The following is a 20,384-nucleotide window of genomic DNA, read 5'->3' on the forward strand; positions in this document are numbered from 1 at the left end:
TGACTTTTGGTTTTCCCGCATGCCTTCCATATTAACCAGAGCACTTCCCATTGTATCTTCACATCATTTATACAGACTATTTAGCCACATTCTAATCAAAACCTTCTTTTTCATCCCAGCAACATTTCCCATCAGTAACTAATTCCATCTCTCTCCGCTTAAGGGAGTAGAAAGTCAGAAGTAAAAATCAACGCACTGAGTGTGAGGCTCCTACACTAGCTCTTGTTATATGTTTAGTATTTGGGTTGCTGTGAGTTTTCAGGGCTGTATGGCCATGTTCCAGAAGCATTCTCTCCTGATGTTTCACCCACATCTATGGCAGGCATCCTCAGAGGTTGTGAGGCCTGTTGGAAACTAGGTAAGTGGGGTTTATATATCTGTGGCATGTCCAGGGTGAGAGAAAGAATTCTGCCTGAAGCAAATGTGAATGTTGCAATTGGACACTTTGATTAGCATTGAATGGCCTTTCAGCTTCAAGGCCTGGCTGCTTCTTGTCTGGGGGAATCTTTTATTGGGAGGTGTTAGCTGGCCCTGATTGTTTCCTGTCTGGAACTCACAACCTCTGAGGATGCCTGCCACAGATGTGGGCGAAACGTCAGGAGATAATGCTTTTGAAACATGGACATACAGCCCCGGAAACTCACAGCAACACAGTGATTGCAGCCATGAAAGCCTTCGACAACACATTGTTTAGTATTTATTTAGTAGTCTTGACTTGTATAGTGTTGATTGTTTTTGATTTAGTTTTTTTTAGTTGTTGTAGTCTAGTTTTTATATATATGGTAGTCACGCTTATTCAACCTTCGCTCATCCAATTTTCTGTGTTATCCAACGCAGTCTGCCTTTTAGTAGTCAATGTTTTTGTAGTCAACGTCCTCAATACATTGCAATGTTTTGGTGCTAAATTCGTAAATACAGTAATTACTACATAATGGTACCGTGTATTGAACTGCTTTTTTGTCGATTTGTTGTAAAACATGATGCCTTGGTGCTTAATTTGTAAAATCATAACGTAATTTGACATTTAATAGTCTTTTCCTTAATCTCTCCTTATTATCCCACGTTTTTGCTTATCCAACGTTCTGCCGGCCTGTTTATGTTGGATAAGCGAGACTCTACTGTATCAATAAAACCTTTTTTGTTATTGCAGGGGGATATTTTTCTGCTTTATGTAATTCCTTTTTTTGCATCTGTTTCTCCTTGTTCTCATGTTTGTATTTCTGTACTTAATGGGGAAAAGTAAGCTTGGTAGATTATTCAAGCCCGCCATCTAGCGTCCCTTCCTAGTATTGCAACCAAGAGTCCATTTTTGGGTATCTTCCGGCCAAATTGCAAATAGAATCCAGTCCGGGTTTCAGCTCCAACTCGAATTTCAGCTTTGCAAAGTTTTGCAGCCGTGATTGGATTCGTTGCACAGGATTTGGGTCGCAAAGAAGGAATAATAATCGGAAACCTGTGCAGTGAATATGGGTGAGAAATGGGAAAAGATTGGGGGAATGAATTTTGCAAAGGGTAGGCTGGTTAGTAAACATCCCAGCACAAAACATTAAATTGCAACTCCCACCATGCTTGGCATTAACCATGCTGGCTGGGGCTGATGGGAGTTGCAATCCAGCCGGGATCTGGAATGCTGCATTTAGTCCACTCCTGCCCTACATGTTGCAGAATGTACAAAGGATATTCGGGATCATGAGAATATGGCCCCTTCTACATTGCCATATAATCTAGATTATCAAAGCAGATCATCCACATTGTCTGTTTTGAACCGGATTATATGAGTCTACACTGCCCTATAATCCAGTTCAAAGCAAATAATCTGGATTTTATATGGCAGTGTAGAAGGGCCCATAGAGTAGCAAAGAGAGATATAAAAGGAGACTTTTACATGGAAACCATATGTTAGTTCCATGTTTCAAAACAGTGGCAAATATAAATCATCCAAATAATCAAATGATATTTTGGATAAACAACTAGGTAAATATCAATATAATTATGTGTAATGGAAGAGACTGGAAATGCAGTGATTTGACAAAACTATGTTTTTGTAATATATTATGTATAGGGGAGGGACTAAAATGATATTTGTATTAGAGGAAGTTGGTTGAAAGAACAAATACAGTAGACTCGGTTAACCAGCAGTCATGGGGATGGGTAGATGCCAGATATATGTAGTTTCTGGTTACTTGAGAGAGACTATGGCCCCTTCCACACAGCTATATAAAATCCCACATTATCTGCTTTGAACTGGGATCAAATAACCCAGTTCAAAGCAGATATTATGGATTATTCTGCCTTGATATTCTGGGTTATATGGCTGTGCGCAAGGGCCCTATAAAAGTAGACCTAATATTATGCCCCATACTATACCATGCTGGAAACTATATTGACTTGATATTAATATTGAAATACAGTAATTAAAGCAAATTAAGACAAAGGACAAATGTAACTTAATGTGACATTTATACTAAAATTTGATTTGATTTTTTAATTTAAAGTATTACTCAATTTTTGCCCGTTCCTTGTGAGTTCCAGTTAACTGGGGGCCCTTCCACAGAGCCATATAACCCAGAATATCAAGACAGATAATCCATAATATCTGCTTTGAACTGGGCTATCTGAGTCCACACGGCCATATATTCCAGTTCAAAGCAGAGAATGGGATTTTATTCAGCTGTGTGGAAGGGGGCCTGAGAATTTATTTGTTTATTTACTGTATTTATATAACGCTTTTCTCACCCCTGGAGGACTCCAAGCGGTTTACAACATGATAATGGCAAAATTCAATGGCAAACATACATGTAAAAACCAAATCATAATATCTAAATTATAACATATAGCAATGAGTTAGAAACAATTAAGACCATTAAAACGTAAGACATGAGCAACATTTAATATCAAGACATCAAATTAAAACATCCTTGTATAAACATTACAATCACATGATCCAAAATTGTAAACTGAAGCCATTCTAATTATCAATTGGACATATTTCCTAATTATTTCTTGCACTGCATTATAACCTACAGATATAATACAGTATCTTGCACTGCAGAATCTACAGTATTGCCATCAGTTGTGTGGTTGGAAGCCAAGCCTTGACTCCACTCGGTTTAGTTAGAGAATGGATGTTAACGTAATTTGTACTTAGTTTGTATTACTCCACACATGTGTTTTATATAGTATAAAATCTTTATATGTCTCTCTGTGTTCAGTTTTTAAAAAATGTTTTAATAATGGAAAAATCAGGGGAGTGCTGGTGCATGAAAACAGGATTTTCTTCTCTAAAATATAGAGGGTTGGAAAAGGTTACAAATGTGTATTTGTATTTATTTCCTGTAGATAGAATGGGTAACCTCAGCTCTCCTGTGCCACCCTCCTCTTGCGACTGTTTTGTCTCTCTTCCTCCTGCTTCTGCTGCCAGAGAAGTGATATTTGGCAAGAATTCAGACCGGCCAAAGGATGAAGTCCAGGAGGTTGTCTATTTCCCTGCTGAATGCCATGCTAAGGGGACAAAGGTCCAGGTGAGATGTAATGAGGAAAGGGACCAAAGTGGGGAGGTGAAGGTGAGTAGAGCCCAAAATTATCAGACGGAATAAAGTCAAAAGGAGTAGAGAATCCCATCGATACGATTTTGTTGTTAAGTTTTATGTCAATTCTGTTTTTGCAGGCCCTTCCACACAGCCATATGACCCAGAATATCAAGGCAGATAATCCACATGATCTGCTTTGAACTGGATTATGTGTGTCCACACTGCCATGTAATCCAGTTCAATATGGATTTTAGACAGCTGTGTGGAAGGGACACTTGCTAAAATTCATTTAGATGATGTTTTCCACTCCCATCCTGTTAAGAAAGAGAATCCAACTTGCCCAAGATTACTCAGGGCCCTTCCAGACAGGTTCTATATGCCAGGATCTGATCCCAGGTTTTCTGAGTCCACACTGCCAGATAATCTGGGATGAACAAATGCTGAGATGAGATCCTGGGATATAGGGCCTGTCTGGAAAGGCCCTCAGTAGTTTCTTTCCACAATATTGGGTTCTGCTCACTCACACCACACTTGATCATACATAGCAGGGGTTCTGAAACTTTTTCAGCCCTGGAGCCCTTTTTGAAGCAAAGGTTTCTTGTGGAGCCCCAAGATGTGTGTGTGTGTATGTATGTGTGTATCTATCTATCTATCTATCTATCTATATAGGATATGTATATATACAGTAGAGTCTCATTTATCCAAGCTAAAAGGGCCGGCAGAAGCTTGGATAAGCGAATATCTTGGATAATAAGGAGGGATTAAGGAAAAGCCTTTTAAACATCAAATTAGGTTATGATTTTACAAATTAAGCACCAAAACATCATGTAATACAACAAATTTGACAGAAAAAGTAGTTCAATACGCAGTATTGTTATGTTGTAATTACTGTATTTACAAATTTAGCACCAAAATATCACTATATATTGAAAACATTGACTACAAAAATGGCTTGGATAATCCAGAAGCTTGGATAAGCGAGGCTTGGATAAGTGAGACTCTACTGTATATATACACACACATACATCAGGCATAGGCAAACTTTTGGACATGGGCCACACTTTAAAATTTGACAGATGGGTTGGGCCAGGAGCAGATGGATAGAGAGTGTTTGTGTGAACTAATTGAAAAAAACATGAGCAACATGCCATCCAGTACAGTCCCCCTCTGCCATGCAGTTAAAGCACAATCAAAGCACTCTCAACAGATAGCCATCCAGCCTTCGTAGTAGTAGTAGCAATAATAATAGTAATAGTAATAATAATATTAGCAGAAACTTCAAAGTCCATCCAGTTCAATTCTCTTCTGCCATTCAGGAAAAACACAACAAAAGCATAACAAAAACTGTACATGTTTAATAACTATGGTGACTATTTAACCAGGAGCTTTCCAAACATTTTATGTTGGTGACACACTTTGCAGGCATGCATCATTGCTTACAAAGACCAACTTTCTTTCCAGTGTACTTACATTGAGGTCGAGCAGGTTGAAAGGACTCATGCAGTTATTCTGAGCCGGCCTGCCTGGCTGTGGGGAGCCGAGATGGGGGCCAACGAACACGGGGTCTGCATCGGCAATGAAGGGGTCTGGACCAAGGAACCGGTCGGGAAGGAGGAAGCCTTGCTGGGCATGGATCTGGTCAGGTAAGAGACAACATGATGTGCACCAGAAGGTGATGTATCCACAAAAACTGTATCTCAGTCATGGGCAAACTTTGGTCCTCTAGGTCTTTTGGACTTCAGCTCCCACAATTCCTAATAGCCATAGGCTGTTGATGTCTAAAACATCTGAAGGACCAACGTTTGCCCATTCCTGATCTATCTTCTGTCTTCTTCCCTTCTGGAATTCCTCTGCCATAAGATAGACAGGTTCAAGATAGGAACAGTCCAGCTGTAGAAGAGTTAACCTGTTGCATTCTGAGCTTGGAACAGTAATTCGTTCTTGTTCTTGATTGTAGTGAGTGAGCACTGAAGGGGATTTATTTTAACCATTTAAGGTTCATGTATGGGTCTGATGACAAGTTGAATTTAGAAATTTATTTATCAACATAGTGTGGTTGGGCTCTGGCTTGGGAGAGTTCCATCTCAAACAAACCATTAAACATACTTTATATAGAATTCTTATAAAATATTTAGAGGTAGCAACTAAGCAACAAAAGGCTATGACATATACACACACTCAATAGAAATAGCACAAGAAGGGGGCCAAGTGACAGGGACTGTAAATACAATGATACAATAGCACCAATTAACTATGAAAAAATTTCAGGCAAAATATCTGTAACAATAATATATGAAAGTAGCATTGAATATTAATTAGAGAATCTTGTTTGTTGCAATTGTGAAATGTAATTATCCAATTTGTTGTGTTGTCGAAAGCTTTCATGGCTGGGAACACAGGGTTGTTGTATGTTTTCCGGGCTGTATGGCCATGTTCCAGAAGTATTCGTTCCTGACGTTTCACCTACATCTATGGCAGGCATCCTCAGAGATGTGAGAGAATACTTCTGGAACATGGCCGTACAGCCCGGAAAACATACAACAACCCTGATTCAATTTGTTATGTTACTTTGGAAATATGCTTTGCTTTGACTGTCAATACAGACAAACAAAAAAACTTATCATATGCCACTATGTTATTTGTGACTTCTGAGTTCCAGCCTCTTTCTGCCTCTAAATTTACTGTATTCCACAGCAACGTTAGCAAAAAGTGATTACGTAGTGGCTGTCATTTTTATAGTGGTCAGTTGCTATTTGTAAACTCTCAGATAATTTTTTAAAAGTCTCAGATATACATTTAATAGAATTGTTTGTTTTTAGTTTTTTAAACTTTTGTGTTAGTATAATTTTAGCTTTGTTTTAATTTACGGTAAGCTGTTTTAAGTCTATCACTGGGGGAAAGGGGATATGTTAAAAGAAAGGAAAATTTTATTTATCTTACATCTAAGACAGATTGTCCCTTGCTTTTTTGTTTTTTAGCTTTTAATAATCTACAGTGAATTTAGGATATGAATTAAGCATTTGATAGCCAGGTTATTGATGTGTAACAAAAGTAATGCATTTCAGGTTGGGTTTAGAGCGGGGCAGCACTGCCCATGAAGCCCTCCAGGTCATAAGCTTTTAATAATCTACAGTGAATTTAGGATATGAATTAAGCATTTGATAGCCAGGTTATTGATGTGTAACAAAAGTAATGCATTTCAGGTTGGGTTTAGAGCGGGGCAGCACTGCCCATGAAGCCCTCCAGGTCATAACAGCACTTCTGGAGCGCTATGGCCAAGGGGGAAGCTGCAAGGAGGAGCCGACCCCTTTCATTTACCATAACACCTTTCTCCTGGCCGATCGCAAGGAAGCCTGGGTCTTGGAAACAGCTGGGCGATTTTGGGCTGCTCAGAGGATTCGAGGTAAGCACGTTTACCAAGAACTATGGCAAAGGATGTGAAGCTCTTTCACACTCCATTGTTTTTAGCAGTGTAGTTCCTCTTTCATTACTTTGTCACAGTCATGTGGTCTCTTCTAACTCTATGATTCTATGATCTGTTTAAATCAATAAAATCACAACAGTGTCAAACTTAATTTTAAATCTTACCAATAAAAATTAAATATAGGGCCCAACTGGTTAAAAACCACCGTTGGCAAAGTTGTGCATGCATATGTTTGCCAAAAGAGAACATGAATGGCGCTATCCTAGCTTCCCTAAGCAGAGAATTCCACTTCTTGAGAGGGACCACCAATAAAATTGGAAGCTTCTGCATGGTTAGTAGCAGGCATGGGTGAACTTTGGCCCTCCAGGTGTTTTGGACTTCAACTCCCACAATTCCTAACAGCCGGTAAGCTGGCTGTAAGTTCTGGAAGTTGAAATCCAAAGCACCTGGAAGGCCAAAGTTCATCCATGCCTGTGTAGAGCTTCTCACTACACAGTAATAGTGCTGTGCTTCCACTTTAATCACAACTGTATCCAATTGTATGGTTTGTAGTTTGTGGGGCATCAGACCTCTCTGGCTGAGAATTCTAAAAGCCCACTCCTAAACTGCAAATTCTAGGATTCTTTGTTACCATTGCAATTAAAGAGGAACCATAGCATTATAATTTTGTGATGAGAATGTATCTGTAGATTCAGGGCCTAAAGATGTTACTCTTTAGGGATTGGAGTGAACTTTGCAGATCTGGAGAGTGTTGTGGTCCCACTTCTGTTTGAATATTGCAGATGCAAGCAAATGCAGCAAATGCTATTACACCACTATCACTGCCCTTTATGTTTCCTTACTAGAAAATAGAAGAGATAAAATACTGAGAACTACTTAATCGACTGAATGTTAAACTAAAGTGAAATGTAAGCAGCAAAAGTGCTGAAGAGCTCCTGAACATGTTTCCAAATAGCAACAGGATGCCAAGGAGATCTGACTGGACTTTGTCCAGTTTCAATAGGTGGTGCAAAGTGATCTGGTATCAATGTGATTGTCAACCAATTTAGTTATGTCTGCATTTCCCAAAAGGAGGAAAAACAGCTGGTATGTTTTGTTGTTAAAAATGGAGGCATGGTCCAAGACATTTTGATGCAAATGGCACTTGCATTAGTGTGCATGCCTTAACCCACCAAATTATTTTAGCATAGGTAAAGGTAAAGGTTTCCTGACATTAAGTGTGTCTGACTCCTGGGGTTGGTGCTCATCTCCATTTCTAAGCCAAACAGCTGGCGTTGTCTGTAGACACCTCCAAGGTCATGTGGCCGGCATGACTGTATGGAGCACCATTATGTTCCTGCTGGAGCGGTACCTATTGATCTACTCACATTTGCATGTTTTCGAACTGCTAGGTTGGCAGAAGCTGGGGCTAACAGCGGGCGCTTATTCCGCTCCCTGGATTTGAACCTATGACCTTATAGCATATTAGGCAGGAAATCTCAGAAACACTTCTCCATCTCTCTGACAATATAAACCAAATAACTAACAATTTCTTGTCCTGTCATCAACTTCCAAATATACTGTTTAAGGCAGCTTCCTCACTCTGCCTATGGTAGGACTGGCCCTGGGAAAACACATTACTAGAATTAATCCTCAAGATCAGGTCCCTAAGATTTTAGCAGAAACGGAATATTCAACTGGATCATAAGATAAAAGTCTGAGACATTTAGCTAGATTGTCATGGGATTGTTCCAGTTTTTCTTTCCCCAATTTCCAACGCTGGTTAAATGAAATCTGGATTTTTTTTTCCTTTGCAGAAGGTGCTCTTAACATCTCCAATCAACTGAGCATTGGAACAGAGATTACTGCTGAACATAAGGATCTACGGCAACATGCGCAAAAGCAGGGATGGTGGAGTGGCAAGGGGGAATTCAGCTTCAGAGAGGTATTTTCGCTCATCCACCAGCCTGTTCGCATGGAGGCAGCCAAAGCTCGATATTGTGCTGGCCAGCAACTCCTGCGCAAACATTCAGGTGTGTTTTCAAAATGCATGGAGGAAAAGGGAGTGGAAACTAAACTGGGAGAAATGATGGTGACTGGAGAATCTGAAGGAATAAGTGTCTTTTGCTTGGGGTGGTCTCTGGGAACAAGGACAGGAGGAGGGTACCTTGGGATCTATGAGTAGATTTTTGAGTGGTTTGCAGTAGCATAGCAATGAAAAGATACCTCGACTCTATATTTTAGCCAAATACAGTCTCCAAGTTACAGATAAGATAGTTTCTGTTCTTAAGTGTAACTCCAGGCTAATATATAGAGCTAGATAGGTGTGTGTATGTGGATAGCATAGAGAAGGGTTAACACCTCTGTGATGTTTGTTTTGCTGTCTGTGCCCCTGTTCAGAGATTTTACTTCCTGATGCTGTGAGAATTGGATTTTGAAAAATGTAGCTTGTTGTTGAAACAAGTATTGGTGATAAAGCTTCAATTGAAACACTTTTTTCTCATGATAACTCTTTCAGGAATGAATTTCCCTTCCAAGGGGTAGATTTCTCTCACTTCCTTTTGTCTCACCCTGTTCTTAGCTATGAGCCATTTGTAACTTGGGGACTGCTTTTACAGCACGAAAAAAACAATCAAGGGTTTTTTCTTGTTTTAGTGACTTGGTTTCTGTTGAAACATTTCACTAATTTTGTTGGTCTGCTCTAAATATGATAATTTACCGATGAAAATATAAGAATTCCATTTTTTCACAGTGTTCTCATTGGCAAGGGTGTTGTAAAATTCCATATCTTCTGAACAACACTGCTATATTATTTTGTGAAACTGTCACAAATTTTATTCTTTAGTAACTTTTAATTATGCTTTCCTTTTTATCTGTGACTTGTTGTATATGCCTGTATTCTGTTGTGATTCTGTTGATGTATGCCAGTAAAGGCTGTTATGTTAAATTAAGCTTGGTAAAGTGGTAGGCAATAGGAAAAAAGAGAGGGCTTACTACTGATGGATCCATCAACTCAAGGAAGCCACAGCCCAGAGTTTGCAAGTCTTGAACAAGATAGCTGGGGATTTGGAAGTTTATAATTTGTAGGATTGTGAGAAGTTGAAGTTGATTCAACATAAAATAAGACCAATTTAAAATTATCTGGTGTTCTTTAGTCCTTATCCAAATAACTAACTCCAGGATTCCATAGGATGTTGCCATGGAAGCTGAAAAGGAATAGCACTGTATTTATGTAGTGTGAATCAGTTCATTGCTGAACACCAGGTCACAGAATCCCTCTTACTGGCTATGCTAACTAGGGATGATGGGAGTTGTGTTCCAATATCTGGTGGTCCATATGTTGCCCATCCTTGTATTAGAACCTTTTTAGGATATGTGAATTACTGCACCTTTTTTGCAATAATGACCAGCTTGCTATCTCCTTTAGCAATCATACAGCATGCCTTCTTTCTTGTTGTAGGGCAAAGGTACTTTTTAATTGAATCCTGTGAATCCATATACCAAAGGCTGCATTTCTCCACTTGGAGCTCAACACTCTCCATCCATTGTATTCTGTCTCTTCTGAATTGTAAATCTGTAGTACAATTAAGCTCTTATCTCACAGAATGTTTCATGGTTGATCTGTTGTAGGGCAAATCACTGCAGAGACCATTATGGCCATCTTGAGTGATAAATCCAGTGGGATCTGTGTTGATTCTGAAGGTTTCTCCACCACCGGAAGTATGGTATCCATCCTCCCACAAGATCCTCACCTGCCTTGCATCCACCTAATCACAGCAACACCAGATCCTTCCAGGTGAAACAACTTCTACTTAAGTACAAATGGCAAATGTGCATAAACCAATTGCAGCCATCTCCAATTTGTACTCTGGCCTAGAAAAAGATTTGTAATGGAGGGCATCTCACTGGAAACCTCATAAACTGACTTGAACTAGATCTTTGGTTCTTCGAGACCAGTATTGACCCTGACTGCCAGCAACTCCCCCAGATTTCAAGCAAGAATTTCTCCAGATCTCCCTGGAGATGCCAGAGATTGCACTGACAGAAGAATATTTTACTTCAGTTACACACACTTTAATTTTAGTTGTGATAGCAAAAAACATCCTACTAAGACAGTGGTTCTCAACCTGTGGGTCCCCAGATGTTTTGGCCCACAACTCCCAGAAATCCGAGCCAGTTTACCAGCTGTTAGGATTTCTGGGAGTTGAAGGCCAAAACATCAGGAGACCCATAGGTTGAGAACCACTGTGCTAGAACTAGAACACAAAGAATAGTGTTTTATTTTTCTGGAAGCCTTTTTTGCTTTTGCTTTTTGTGGCTTATCTATATTGATCATTTTGTCTTATAGTACTTTTATGTCTTAAGTTTTGGGCACCATTCTGAGATTTGGGAAATCAGTGTTTTGTATTTTTACTTTTTATAGGTTTTATACCTACATTTAAATATTTTCTCTGCTGCTCAGTTTTGTTTTAGAGACTGAAAAAAGATTGAAATAGTTCAGTAATATTGACTGGATTTTGCATGTTGTAATTGATAGATCTCACACTTCTCTTTTGTTCGGCAGGTCTATCTTCAAACCTTTCATCTTTGTTCCCAACATCCCTTCCTTCCCCCAAGTGAAATCGCCAAGCTTTGGTGACAAAGACCCTATCAAGGAGAACCCCCGGTTTCAGAGCCGGGTTGACCGACGCCATGATCTCTACAGACAGCACCAGTTGGCCTTGGAAAACATGGGTCGTGGCCAGGTGACTCCACTACACTTTTGGGCAATACACTTAACTTAAAACTGCCTGGTTTAACCATTGTAGCTACTGCTGTAGGTGGAAATTGCAAGAATGCACATTTTGGATAAACATGAACAACGGATCAATAGTGGGAAAGGAAATCCTGTTCTAACTTAGATACTATACATACTAAATTGGGGTGGACAACATCTGGAGGTCACAGAGTTGCTCTCCCAGATCCTCAGTCCATGTTGGATTGGAGAATTTGAGAGCCGTAATCCCAGAAATATATTAAGTTCTGATTTAAATAACCATCTCTTCTAGCCCATTGCACTTGTCGGAGCCTTTTTGGTTTATTCTTGGACGTTTCCCCCCGCCCCCCGGTGACATCAAGTGCAGAGGGTGTGTGTGTTATTTTTTGTGGCTATAGAGTAGACCCATCAAATGAATTGTTGAATGGTGAGTCAATACATAGATCAATCCCATTGATTCAATGGAAGAACTGTAGTCAGTATTAACAATAGGAAATAAAGCAATAATGTCCTGGTCTTTATATAGCATGCTGTCCTTTGTCCTCTCTCCTTCCTCTTTGACCCAGAATGAAAGCCAAAGAATCCAGGAAGCTATGCAGAAATTTCAGCAGCAGATTCTGGAGAGAATGAAAAACTTGTTGGCTGGATCCCTGACTCTGAAACCCCAGGAGCTGGCTGACCTCTTTTTTAACTCTGTGGAAACAGAACTCAAATTATATAAGTGATGGATAACGACAGGTAGGTTTAGATTTCATCCTGTGCTACTGAAAATTTCATGTGTGAGAAGGATGAGAATACACTGCTGCTATTGTCTGAAAGCCTAAAATGCTGGAGTTTTAGCCTATGTTCAGCCTATGGAATTTTTTTACTATTGATATAGTTCTGTCTTTTAGCAGATATCAAACCCCAGTGGATATGAAGGACCCACTGATTACCTCACTGCTTTGTGTTGTGGATGTAGAAATGGCTGCTGCTGAGATTCTGACTGCCTTCTAGAAAAGGCTGGATGGCCAAATATAAAGAATTTGATTAATTTTACTGTTTTTTATGGAAATTCATAAAATAATCATGTTTATGTGACTTCTCTTCAATTTAGAACATTTTAATGGGATCCCAAAGTGCATAATAAACCTGGGAGAAGCTTGCATTTTCTAAAACAATAACTGAATCCTGTGCCTATAATTCGGATGTGAACTTTAGCCCGAAAAATTCAAAATATTAGAAGACTGCCTATAGTCCATCAAGCAAGATTAAAGGTATAATATCTGATGTAGCAGAATGTTTGTGAAGAGTGTCTTCTTACTGATCTGTTCTAGCCCTGAGAACTTCAGAAGTCTACGTTGCTGCCTTCTAGTCCTATCACTGTGATCCAGAATTTCAAGCTCATCTCCTGCTCTTTGCTGCTGAGATGATTAGAGCAGAGGTATCTTTGAATCAGAGACATATATGTTCCCTTCCCAAGCCTTCAGAGAGTTAGTATTCAGAATCTAAAAGCCTCCCTGAATCCACTTGGCTTTTAGCCTGCAGCTGGCAACCCATAAGGTTTATTAGATTATAAGCCTAGGCTTGGTGCAATCTCCTTCTAAGGGTATATAATAATAACAATAACAACAATAATAAGCTTAATTTATATCACGCCCCCTCTCCCCGAAGAGACTTGGGGCGGCTTACAACAAAGCAAATGATTATAATAAATAATATAACACAGAAAGATATCATTTTCAGACCTACATAACTGATAATTCCCAATGAAGTCTTGTGAATAAAGGACTGCTTTGTGTCGTTGTACTTGTCACAGCACATTTCCTGGGTTCTTTGTGAAGCAGCTGTTAACTTTAACCAGTTTTCATGCAGTCAGTATTAGCAGTGCAGCATTTCAACAGGAACAAGGAGCCGCTCTACATTTCACTTGAAAGAAGCAAACCCAGTGGGTTGAGGAAATCTGCACTGGAGTTCACAATCCCTACTCTTTACTTTGAAGTGCTGCTTTCAAATTTCAGCAAAGGCTTTTTTTTGGGGGGGGGGGGAGGTTGCCTCTGCTCAGCTTGCTAGCCCCATGCCTTCCCCTATCCGACGGTTTCTTTATATTTTCCCCTTCGTTCCTTGTGTGCTTTCAAAAAAACAGATAGCAACTAGAATATCTTTAATGTACACTATTTCTTTGAAGGTGATAGAATAAAAAGTTTGTTTGAAAAGGGTTAGTTTTTTTAATGCTATTGTTTGTTCTATTTTTTGCTTGCAGTTTTAGCTGAACTTACCACCTCTCCTTAAAGGTTTTTTAGCTGGGTTTGGTTTTTTCCCTCAGTCTTCTTTTTTGGAGCACTGGTAGAAAATGATGCATTTTCTGTTTTTAAGTGTTGGTTTGAAGCTGTATGGTGCTCGGTCTGGAGCATGTTGTACTCCAGGACTGGTAGTCCCAGTTTGGATGTGCTCAGTGCCTTGGGACTATCGTGACTTGTGTCAAAGATTAACTGTCTCAGCTTCTGCTGCTGCTTCAGTTCTTCCAGGTGGGCCTCATGTTCCTTCACTGCCTCCTCTCTTCTCCGGGCAGAGCGGCTGGTGAACTCCTCATGGAGGTCAACAAAGAAGTCTGTCAAAAGAAGGCAATAATAAAAATATACAGTTGACATATTTTGGTGCTTATGATTCTTAGACAAGAGCAGAGTTGCCCATTCCAGAGGTGGAGCTTGTGAGGTTCTGATAATCTTGGATTGCAACTCCCATCATCCCTTGCCAACCATCATTGGTGAAATCATTTTATTTAATTGTAAAAGCACACACAATCCTGGCCAAACCTATGTTGGTTTCTTTAATGTGGAACCAAATTAGTCCAAAGTATACTGGCTCATGATGAACATAAAGTTCAGCAGAAAAATGTTAGTATATGTATACAGTATTCTCCCTAGAACTTGGGAGTTACTTTTCTGCATGACCACTCACAGAATCCCTCGGTCACTCTGACAGCTACTCTGGGTTCTTCCAGGGCTTGAAAGAACCACTGTTTCAAGCTCTAATTTTTGATATTCCTGTTGGAACCCCATACATTTGGGATTGTAACTTGAATCATGTAACACTGGAAATGTTGCTCTGTTGACTCAAATGAAACTCAAGTTTTTTCAATGTGCATAGTATTCTGTCTTCTCTAAGGAGTTTGAGGCAGAATATATAGATCCCCCTCCCATTTTACCCTGATAAGAACACAAGGCCAAGAACAACATTTCAAAGCACTCAGGAAACCTCAAGGCTAAGTAGAAATATGAACCTGGGTCTCTGTAGTCCAAAATGGACAAATTCAAAGATCATGCGGTTGCACTAGTTATATCTGGAGTACTGGAGGACTTGCAGGCCCACTTGACCCTACATAGTGGGCGGGGGGGAGCACTTTGAAAAAGGGGTCCCTATCTCTTTGGCCTCTCTGGGCCATTTTTGGCATAAGTGATGGCAAAATGTGTGGAGGAACATTCTGAATTATGCAGTGCTTCTCAGGTTATCTGATATAGAGGACTAGCAATTATGCCAGGGATTGGCACAATATTGCCCCCATATTTTTCCCTTTGAAACTCATCAGGGACTGACATCAAGTGGGACCAGGACTATTTTGAGGAGCACTGAAGTCAGGCCCATAGCCAGGATTTTGATTCAGAGGGGGCTGGGATTTTGGTTGGGGGGGGGGGGGGGCTGAGTCTGAGTGAGAGAGGATCTACCCTAGCAAACCTTTTGTATCGTTATCCCAATACCCCCATGCATATGGGATATATTGAGCATGGTGATCAGATCATGATATGAATAAATATAACAGTTTAAATAATAAATGTAAGTCCTTCTCATGGACCACCCTGAGAATTTCGGGGGGGGGGGGGTGAAGCCCCTCAAGCTGCCCCCCACCCCTGGCTACATGCCTGGCTGAAGTATATCTTGGTCTAAAAATTTTGGAGTAAAATAAAAGGCAATATTTAAAGGATGTGCTAGGTGTCTGGTACATACTCCCTACTCCTAAATTAGTCCATGATTTTAGGTATTATGTAAAACTGGCTCTAGTAGCCTGATAACAGATTCTGATGGTCCTTGATTTTTCATTTTCTTTCCATCCAAATCTGGGCTTGCAACTGGGGTACCTTTTTCTGCACTCAAAGGACGAGAGAGCCCAGGCCATTCCTCATAGTCACTGTCTTCTGAACTATCTTCTTCCTTGCTTTGAACAGGAGTATTCCAACTGGGGGTGCTCTTGGTATCCAGTTCTTTCAGAAGGGGCAGGGCTGCCAACACACGTTCCCTTGGAATGGCAAGAATGCATGAGCTGACAGAGTGGGGTCAAACAAAGCAATCAATTTCTAAAGCACAAAGTAGTTCTAATAAGGAATTGGTCATTTCTGGAGAAGCTGTGAACCTCCTGCAACCATTCTCAAAGAGTGGCCAATTGTTAGGCAATCAAGTACAGGGCTAAAGTAAGAACAAAAACTGAGAGGCATACGCAAGGCCTTAATTTTTAGAAAAGGATAAGGTAAAGCCCATGTTCTACCCTTCAAAGTGCTTCCTTTTTCAATACTTGGTTGATTCAGAAAATCCTTCATTAAGCTCAGTTGTTTGACACTGCTGTCATATCTTCCATTTCTTTGTGCTACCCAACCTGACAACAACAGGCAGGCCTCAGAACAGAGGCAGGTCTGCCAACCCATTGTAGGGTGCTACAACTCCCAGAATTCCCCAGTGAGCACTAAGGGATTCTGGGAGTTGTAATACAAAATTGACTTCTAGGGTATGGGAATGAATGGGTGGACAGAAACTGTTGTGATCACACAGGACAATTGGATGTATGCATGCATGTGTTCATGTGCACACGTGTGTGTGCTTATGTTTACCTATAGCTATTCTGATTTGTGCATTTATTTCCTGTCAGATCAAGGACCACAAGGCTCTGGGGCAGCTCATCTACAAAGAATGCAAGAAAAAAGAGTTAGGGAAGCTATGAAGTTATAAATAAAGACAGGCCACTATAATTTAAGCGATATAAAGTAGAATGATTAAAACTTGACATCTGAGACAAAAAGAGGACAATTTTGACACACAAAGCATACAACTATAGAACTGTTGTGTTGTCTGAGGCTTTCATGGACGGAATCACTGGGTTGCTGTGAGTTTTCTGGGTTGTATGGCCATGTTCTAGACGGTTGTGAGGTCACAACCTCTGGGGATGCCTGCCATACATGTGGGCGAAACGTCAGGCGAGAATGATTCTGGAACATGGCCATACAGTCCAGAAAACTCACAGCCACCTATAGAACTGTTACTGAAATGGAGTGGAATTTTACTAGACCAAGCATGATAGCAGTCATTTATTTCAGCAGATGTTATTTATAAGAGACATACAATGTTTAACTTAAATGTTTTGCTGAGTGCAAAAACACAGGTACACTAAAAGTAAATTTAGCCTATCTCAGAAAAAAATATTTCTGGACTATAATTCCCAGAATCTCTCAACCACACTCCCTGAAGCTATATTAGTCCAAGATATGATTTTGTTCTGCATAATACAAGATAATTCCTTATGCTATAATGTGATGGGTACTAATTGGAACGTGTAGAGTTGTATCCCATAAGTCGCATTATCAGTCTCTCCTGCTTTCAGAGGCAAGTTCAATGGTTATTCAAAAGCTTGCATCCAGAGTTCTCAAACTCACACTTATGATAAGCAGGAAAGATGTTCCTAATTTAGGGATTTAAAATATATTAGCAAGGTCTGGAAAAAAACATTAGAAGCCAGAGGTAGAATTGTATTTTGCTGAGTACAGCAAATAAAAAGAATTTATGATAATCCTGGTTACAGCATCCCTGATGTAGGGTTTCATAAGGCATTTTATTGCTATTTCTGTTAGTCAAATTGCTTGGGTTAAAAATTGGCAGATATAGTTTAATCTTAATATCTATCAAAATGCTAGGTAATTTTTTTTTCTGGCTGAGTAGTCCCAGGTATTGCCTTGTGAGCTCCCCCCCCCCACACACACACACACTATTTTTTATTCTTAACATTCTGTGTCCAAGTATCAGTTGAAAAGTAAGAATACTCATACCTATGTCTAGAGTTTTAATGCAGTTCTGGGAAAGATCCAAGAACTGCAGCTTCAGGAGAGTGCGAAGGTTTTCCACTTTGCTGATTTGGTTGCCAGCTAATGATAGGAATCTATGATGATTACATAGGAAAGCAAACAAATTTGAGAGATTCATAAGATTTAGGCCCCTTCCAAACAGCTTTATTAAATCCACATTGAACTGGGTTATATGGCAGTGTGGACTCTGGTTCAAAGCAGATATTGTGTGGTTTTCTGTCTTATTCTGGGTTGTGTGACAGTGTGGAAGGGCCCTAGGAAACTCTTGCCTTCCAAAAAAACAACAGAAATAATGATGTACTACAGTCAAGTTAGAAGAGAATTTGATGGATGTCCTTGAAAAGTGTTTATATCTCAATATGTGAAAAAGGTATGATCCAATTTTGAAAAGGAAGATAGTGAAATTACCTCTTTCATTTAGGTCATGCAACTGTGATTTTCCACTCCTCACTATCCAACCTTTTATGTCCCCGAGAATGGCCCAGTTCCTACTGGTAAAAAAGTTTCATCCAGATAGCAGACTTTGCAGGTTTAAGTGAAGGATTCTAATCTAGTGTTTTCTGTGGCATGCCAGTTTTTTACCTGAAATAATTTTCTGTTTGTTTAGAGGAGTATTCAATAATATGAACCTCTATCTGCAGATGGAGGGGATTTTATAAATTAAGCACCAAAACATTATGTTTTACAACAAATCGACAGAAAAGGCAGTTCAATGTATGGTAATGTTATGCAGTAATTACTGTATTTATGAATTTAGCACCAAAACATTGCAATGTATTGGAAACATTGACTACAAAAATATTGACTACTAAAAATTGACTACAAATAAAGACAGAATTGCATAAAATGAACTTACAGTAACACCATTGTTGGAAGTTAAATTCGTAAAAAGTTCAGTCCTTGCTGCCTAGAAAAACAGCTGTAGATTTGGGTGGGAGGCAAACTGGGTTGGATAATCCAGAACGTTGGATAAGTGAAGGTTGGATAAGCGAGAGTCTACTGTATTTGTAGGGCTAAAAGGTTCCCATCCTTGTAGTGCATTGCTTCTTTTCTCTTTTTTTTTTCACAGGTTTTTTTTGTGTTCTTCAAAGGCTCATCTTTAGCTGACTTCTTTCATTGTCTCCTATTCTGGTGTCTTTGACCCCTTCTACACTGCCATATAATCCAGTTCAAAGCAAATAATCTGGATTTAATATGGCCCTGTAGATGGGGCAAGAGACTTCAGCCATGTTGCTTCAAGTGCTTTGAAGGGATTTCCCTGTTCTGTTAATCAAAGCATTTTCTATCCCTCAAGGTTGACTTCAGCAGAAGCTTTATGAAGTCCTTACCATCCCTCCTTAGTATCCTTACCCTTCATTTTCTACTCAGGCTATTACACTCTTCCACACTATTGGATCAGACCAAAGTCCATCTAACCCAGGAGCAATTAATTTATGGCAAACCAGATGTTGGATTGCAAGTTCCATCAACCTCAGACAGCATAATTATGGATAAGGAATACTCCAAAAACATTTGTGGAGCCACGTGTTACCAAAACGTTTACTTTCCAACAAAGCTAATCCATTGCTTCTAAGAAGTTTGTAATTGGATATTTTGTTCACTTAATGTACGTTGTAAGGTTTATCATCTGAGAACAAGACACTTCATTTCTGTATTCCATACACAGTGCTTTACATTCATTTGCCCATACTATCCTAAATTCCCAGTAATTTGGAGACAGGTGGAAATTTTTTAACCATATACATTTGAATGACTTCTTGCAAGCATTTTTTTTAAAGAAAACATTTGATTCATGTTGTAAAAACAATAAATATCACTTACTTCAAGTTAGGAAGGCAGCTGAGGTTTTCAATTTTCTTTATTTGGTTCTAAAAATGAAATTAATGTGAGTCAGCTTTGGGTTTTATGGATCTCAAAGGGCTTTCTTGTTAAAATTTGTTCAGAAGAGATTTATCATTCCCTTTTTCAGAGGCTGAGAGATTGCAACTTACCCAAGATCACTCAATGGGTTTAATGGTCGAATCCTGGTCTCTAGAGTCATAGTCCAACATGGTGAAAAGGCATTGAGACTCAGGTAACATGCTACATATTTAATAGTATGTAATTTAGCCCATAGTTACTGCTAGATGCTGCAGCTATCAATTTAGGTTTATGATTCAGGGACAGAGAGGCAATAGTTGAGTCCACATTCCATCTTGAATGAAAAATTTACAGCCTTAGCACCACCTGCTTCATTCCCCTCCTCATCCTCACTTACTATCCAGCCTCTTGCAGACGTCTGAAGAATTTGAAAGCTTGTTGACTATGGTGTGTCCTAATTAATCTATTATTTTACTGTGCATTTTCATTTCCAGCAAGGAGATTAGACCTTTGATATCAGAAATGTAGAAACACAATACTGAAGAACAAAATGGAACCTGTTACCTGTTGCAAATAAATGCTGTGGATCTGTTCTAAACCTTCCAAATCTGTGATATGGCTAATTCTCTCCCTGTCAAGCCGGAGGATCTCAAGAGAACTCAAAGCTTGGGATCTGGAACAGGAGACACGTTTTACAGCTGTCAACACTGTATTTCTCTCCATTATTGTCA

At 39.5% G+C, this 20,384-nt stretch overlaps 2 protein-coding genes across 14 annotated transcripts in view; one reads left to right on the forward strand and one right to left on the reverse strand.

Moving 5' to 3' along the window:
* The window catches only part of lrrc46 (leucine rich repeat containing 46), a 39,652-nt gene that overhangs the window by 16,140 nt on the left and 3,128 nt on the right, over positions 1-20,384 (reverse strand). Inside the window, exons 3-9 of one of the 5 annotated variants that reach the window (XR_009999769.1) lie at positions 20,218-20,326; positions 19,615-19,661; positions 17,758-17,867; positions 16,549-16,618; positions 15,805-15,986; positions 13,948-14,279; positions 5,001-5,165 (exon numbers count right to left, since the gene is read on the reverse strand). Coding sequence is in view for 4 of the 5 variants with exons in the window: in XM_008113438.3 (XP_008111645.2) it covers positions 13,957-14,279; positions 15,805-15,986; positions 16,549-16,618; positions 17,758-17,867; positions 19,615-19,661; positions 20,218-20,326 (841 nt within the window). In the remaining variant the exon portion in view is untranslated. Of the gene's footprint in view, positions 1-5,000; positions 5,166-13,298; positions 14,280-15,804; positions 15,987-16,548; positions 16,619-17,757; positions 17,868-19,614; positions 19,662-20,217; positions 20,327-20,384 lie in introns of those variants that run through there. The other 4 variants (XM_008113438.3, XM_008113439.3, XM_008113441.3 and 1 more) reach the window with 4 other exon arrangements.
* scrn2 (secernin 2) lies at positions 1,341-20,260 on the forward strand. 9 transcript variants are annotated; one of them, XR_009999768.1, is made up of 10 exons: positions 1,341-1,470; positions 3,340-3,563; positions 4,992-5,173; positions 6,734-6,933; positions 8,751-8,966; positions 10,564-10,729; positions 11,498-11,678; positions 12,256-12,427; positions 19,763-19,867; positions 20,148-20,260. XR_009999768.1 is itself a non-coding variant. In XM_062957745.1 (9 exons), the coding sequence occupies exons 1-8, from the start codon at positions 1,467-1,469 to the stop codon at positions 12,412-12,414; spliced, it is 1,332 nt and encodes a 443-aa protein (XP_062813815.1). In that variant the 5' UTR covers positions 1,341-1,466; the 3' UTR covers positions 12,415-12,427; positions 19,763-20,260. The 9 variants fall into 9 exon arrangements, 8 of the variants coding, with proteins under 8 accessions (XP_062813815.1, XP_062813816.1, XP_016850097.1 ...); XM_062957745.1 differs by having other exon boundaries at positions 19,763-20,260; XM_062957746.1 differs by lacking the exons at positions 19,763-19,867; positions 20,148-20,260 and adding an exon at positions 19,162-19,631.

This window comes from Anolis carolinensis, chromosome 6 (genome assembly GCF_035594765.1).
Source record: "Anolis carolinensis isolate JA03-04 chromosome 6, rAnoCar3.1.pri, whole genome shotgun sequence".
NCBI classification, from domain to species: Eukaryota; Metazoa; Chordata; class Lepidosauria; order Squamata; family Dactyloidae; genus Anolis; species Anolis carolinensis.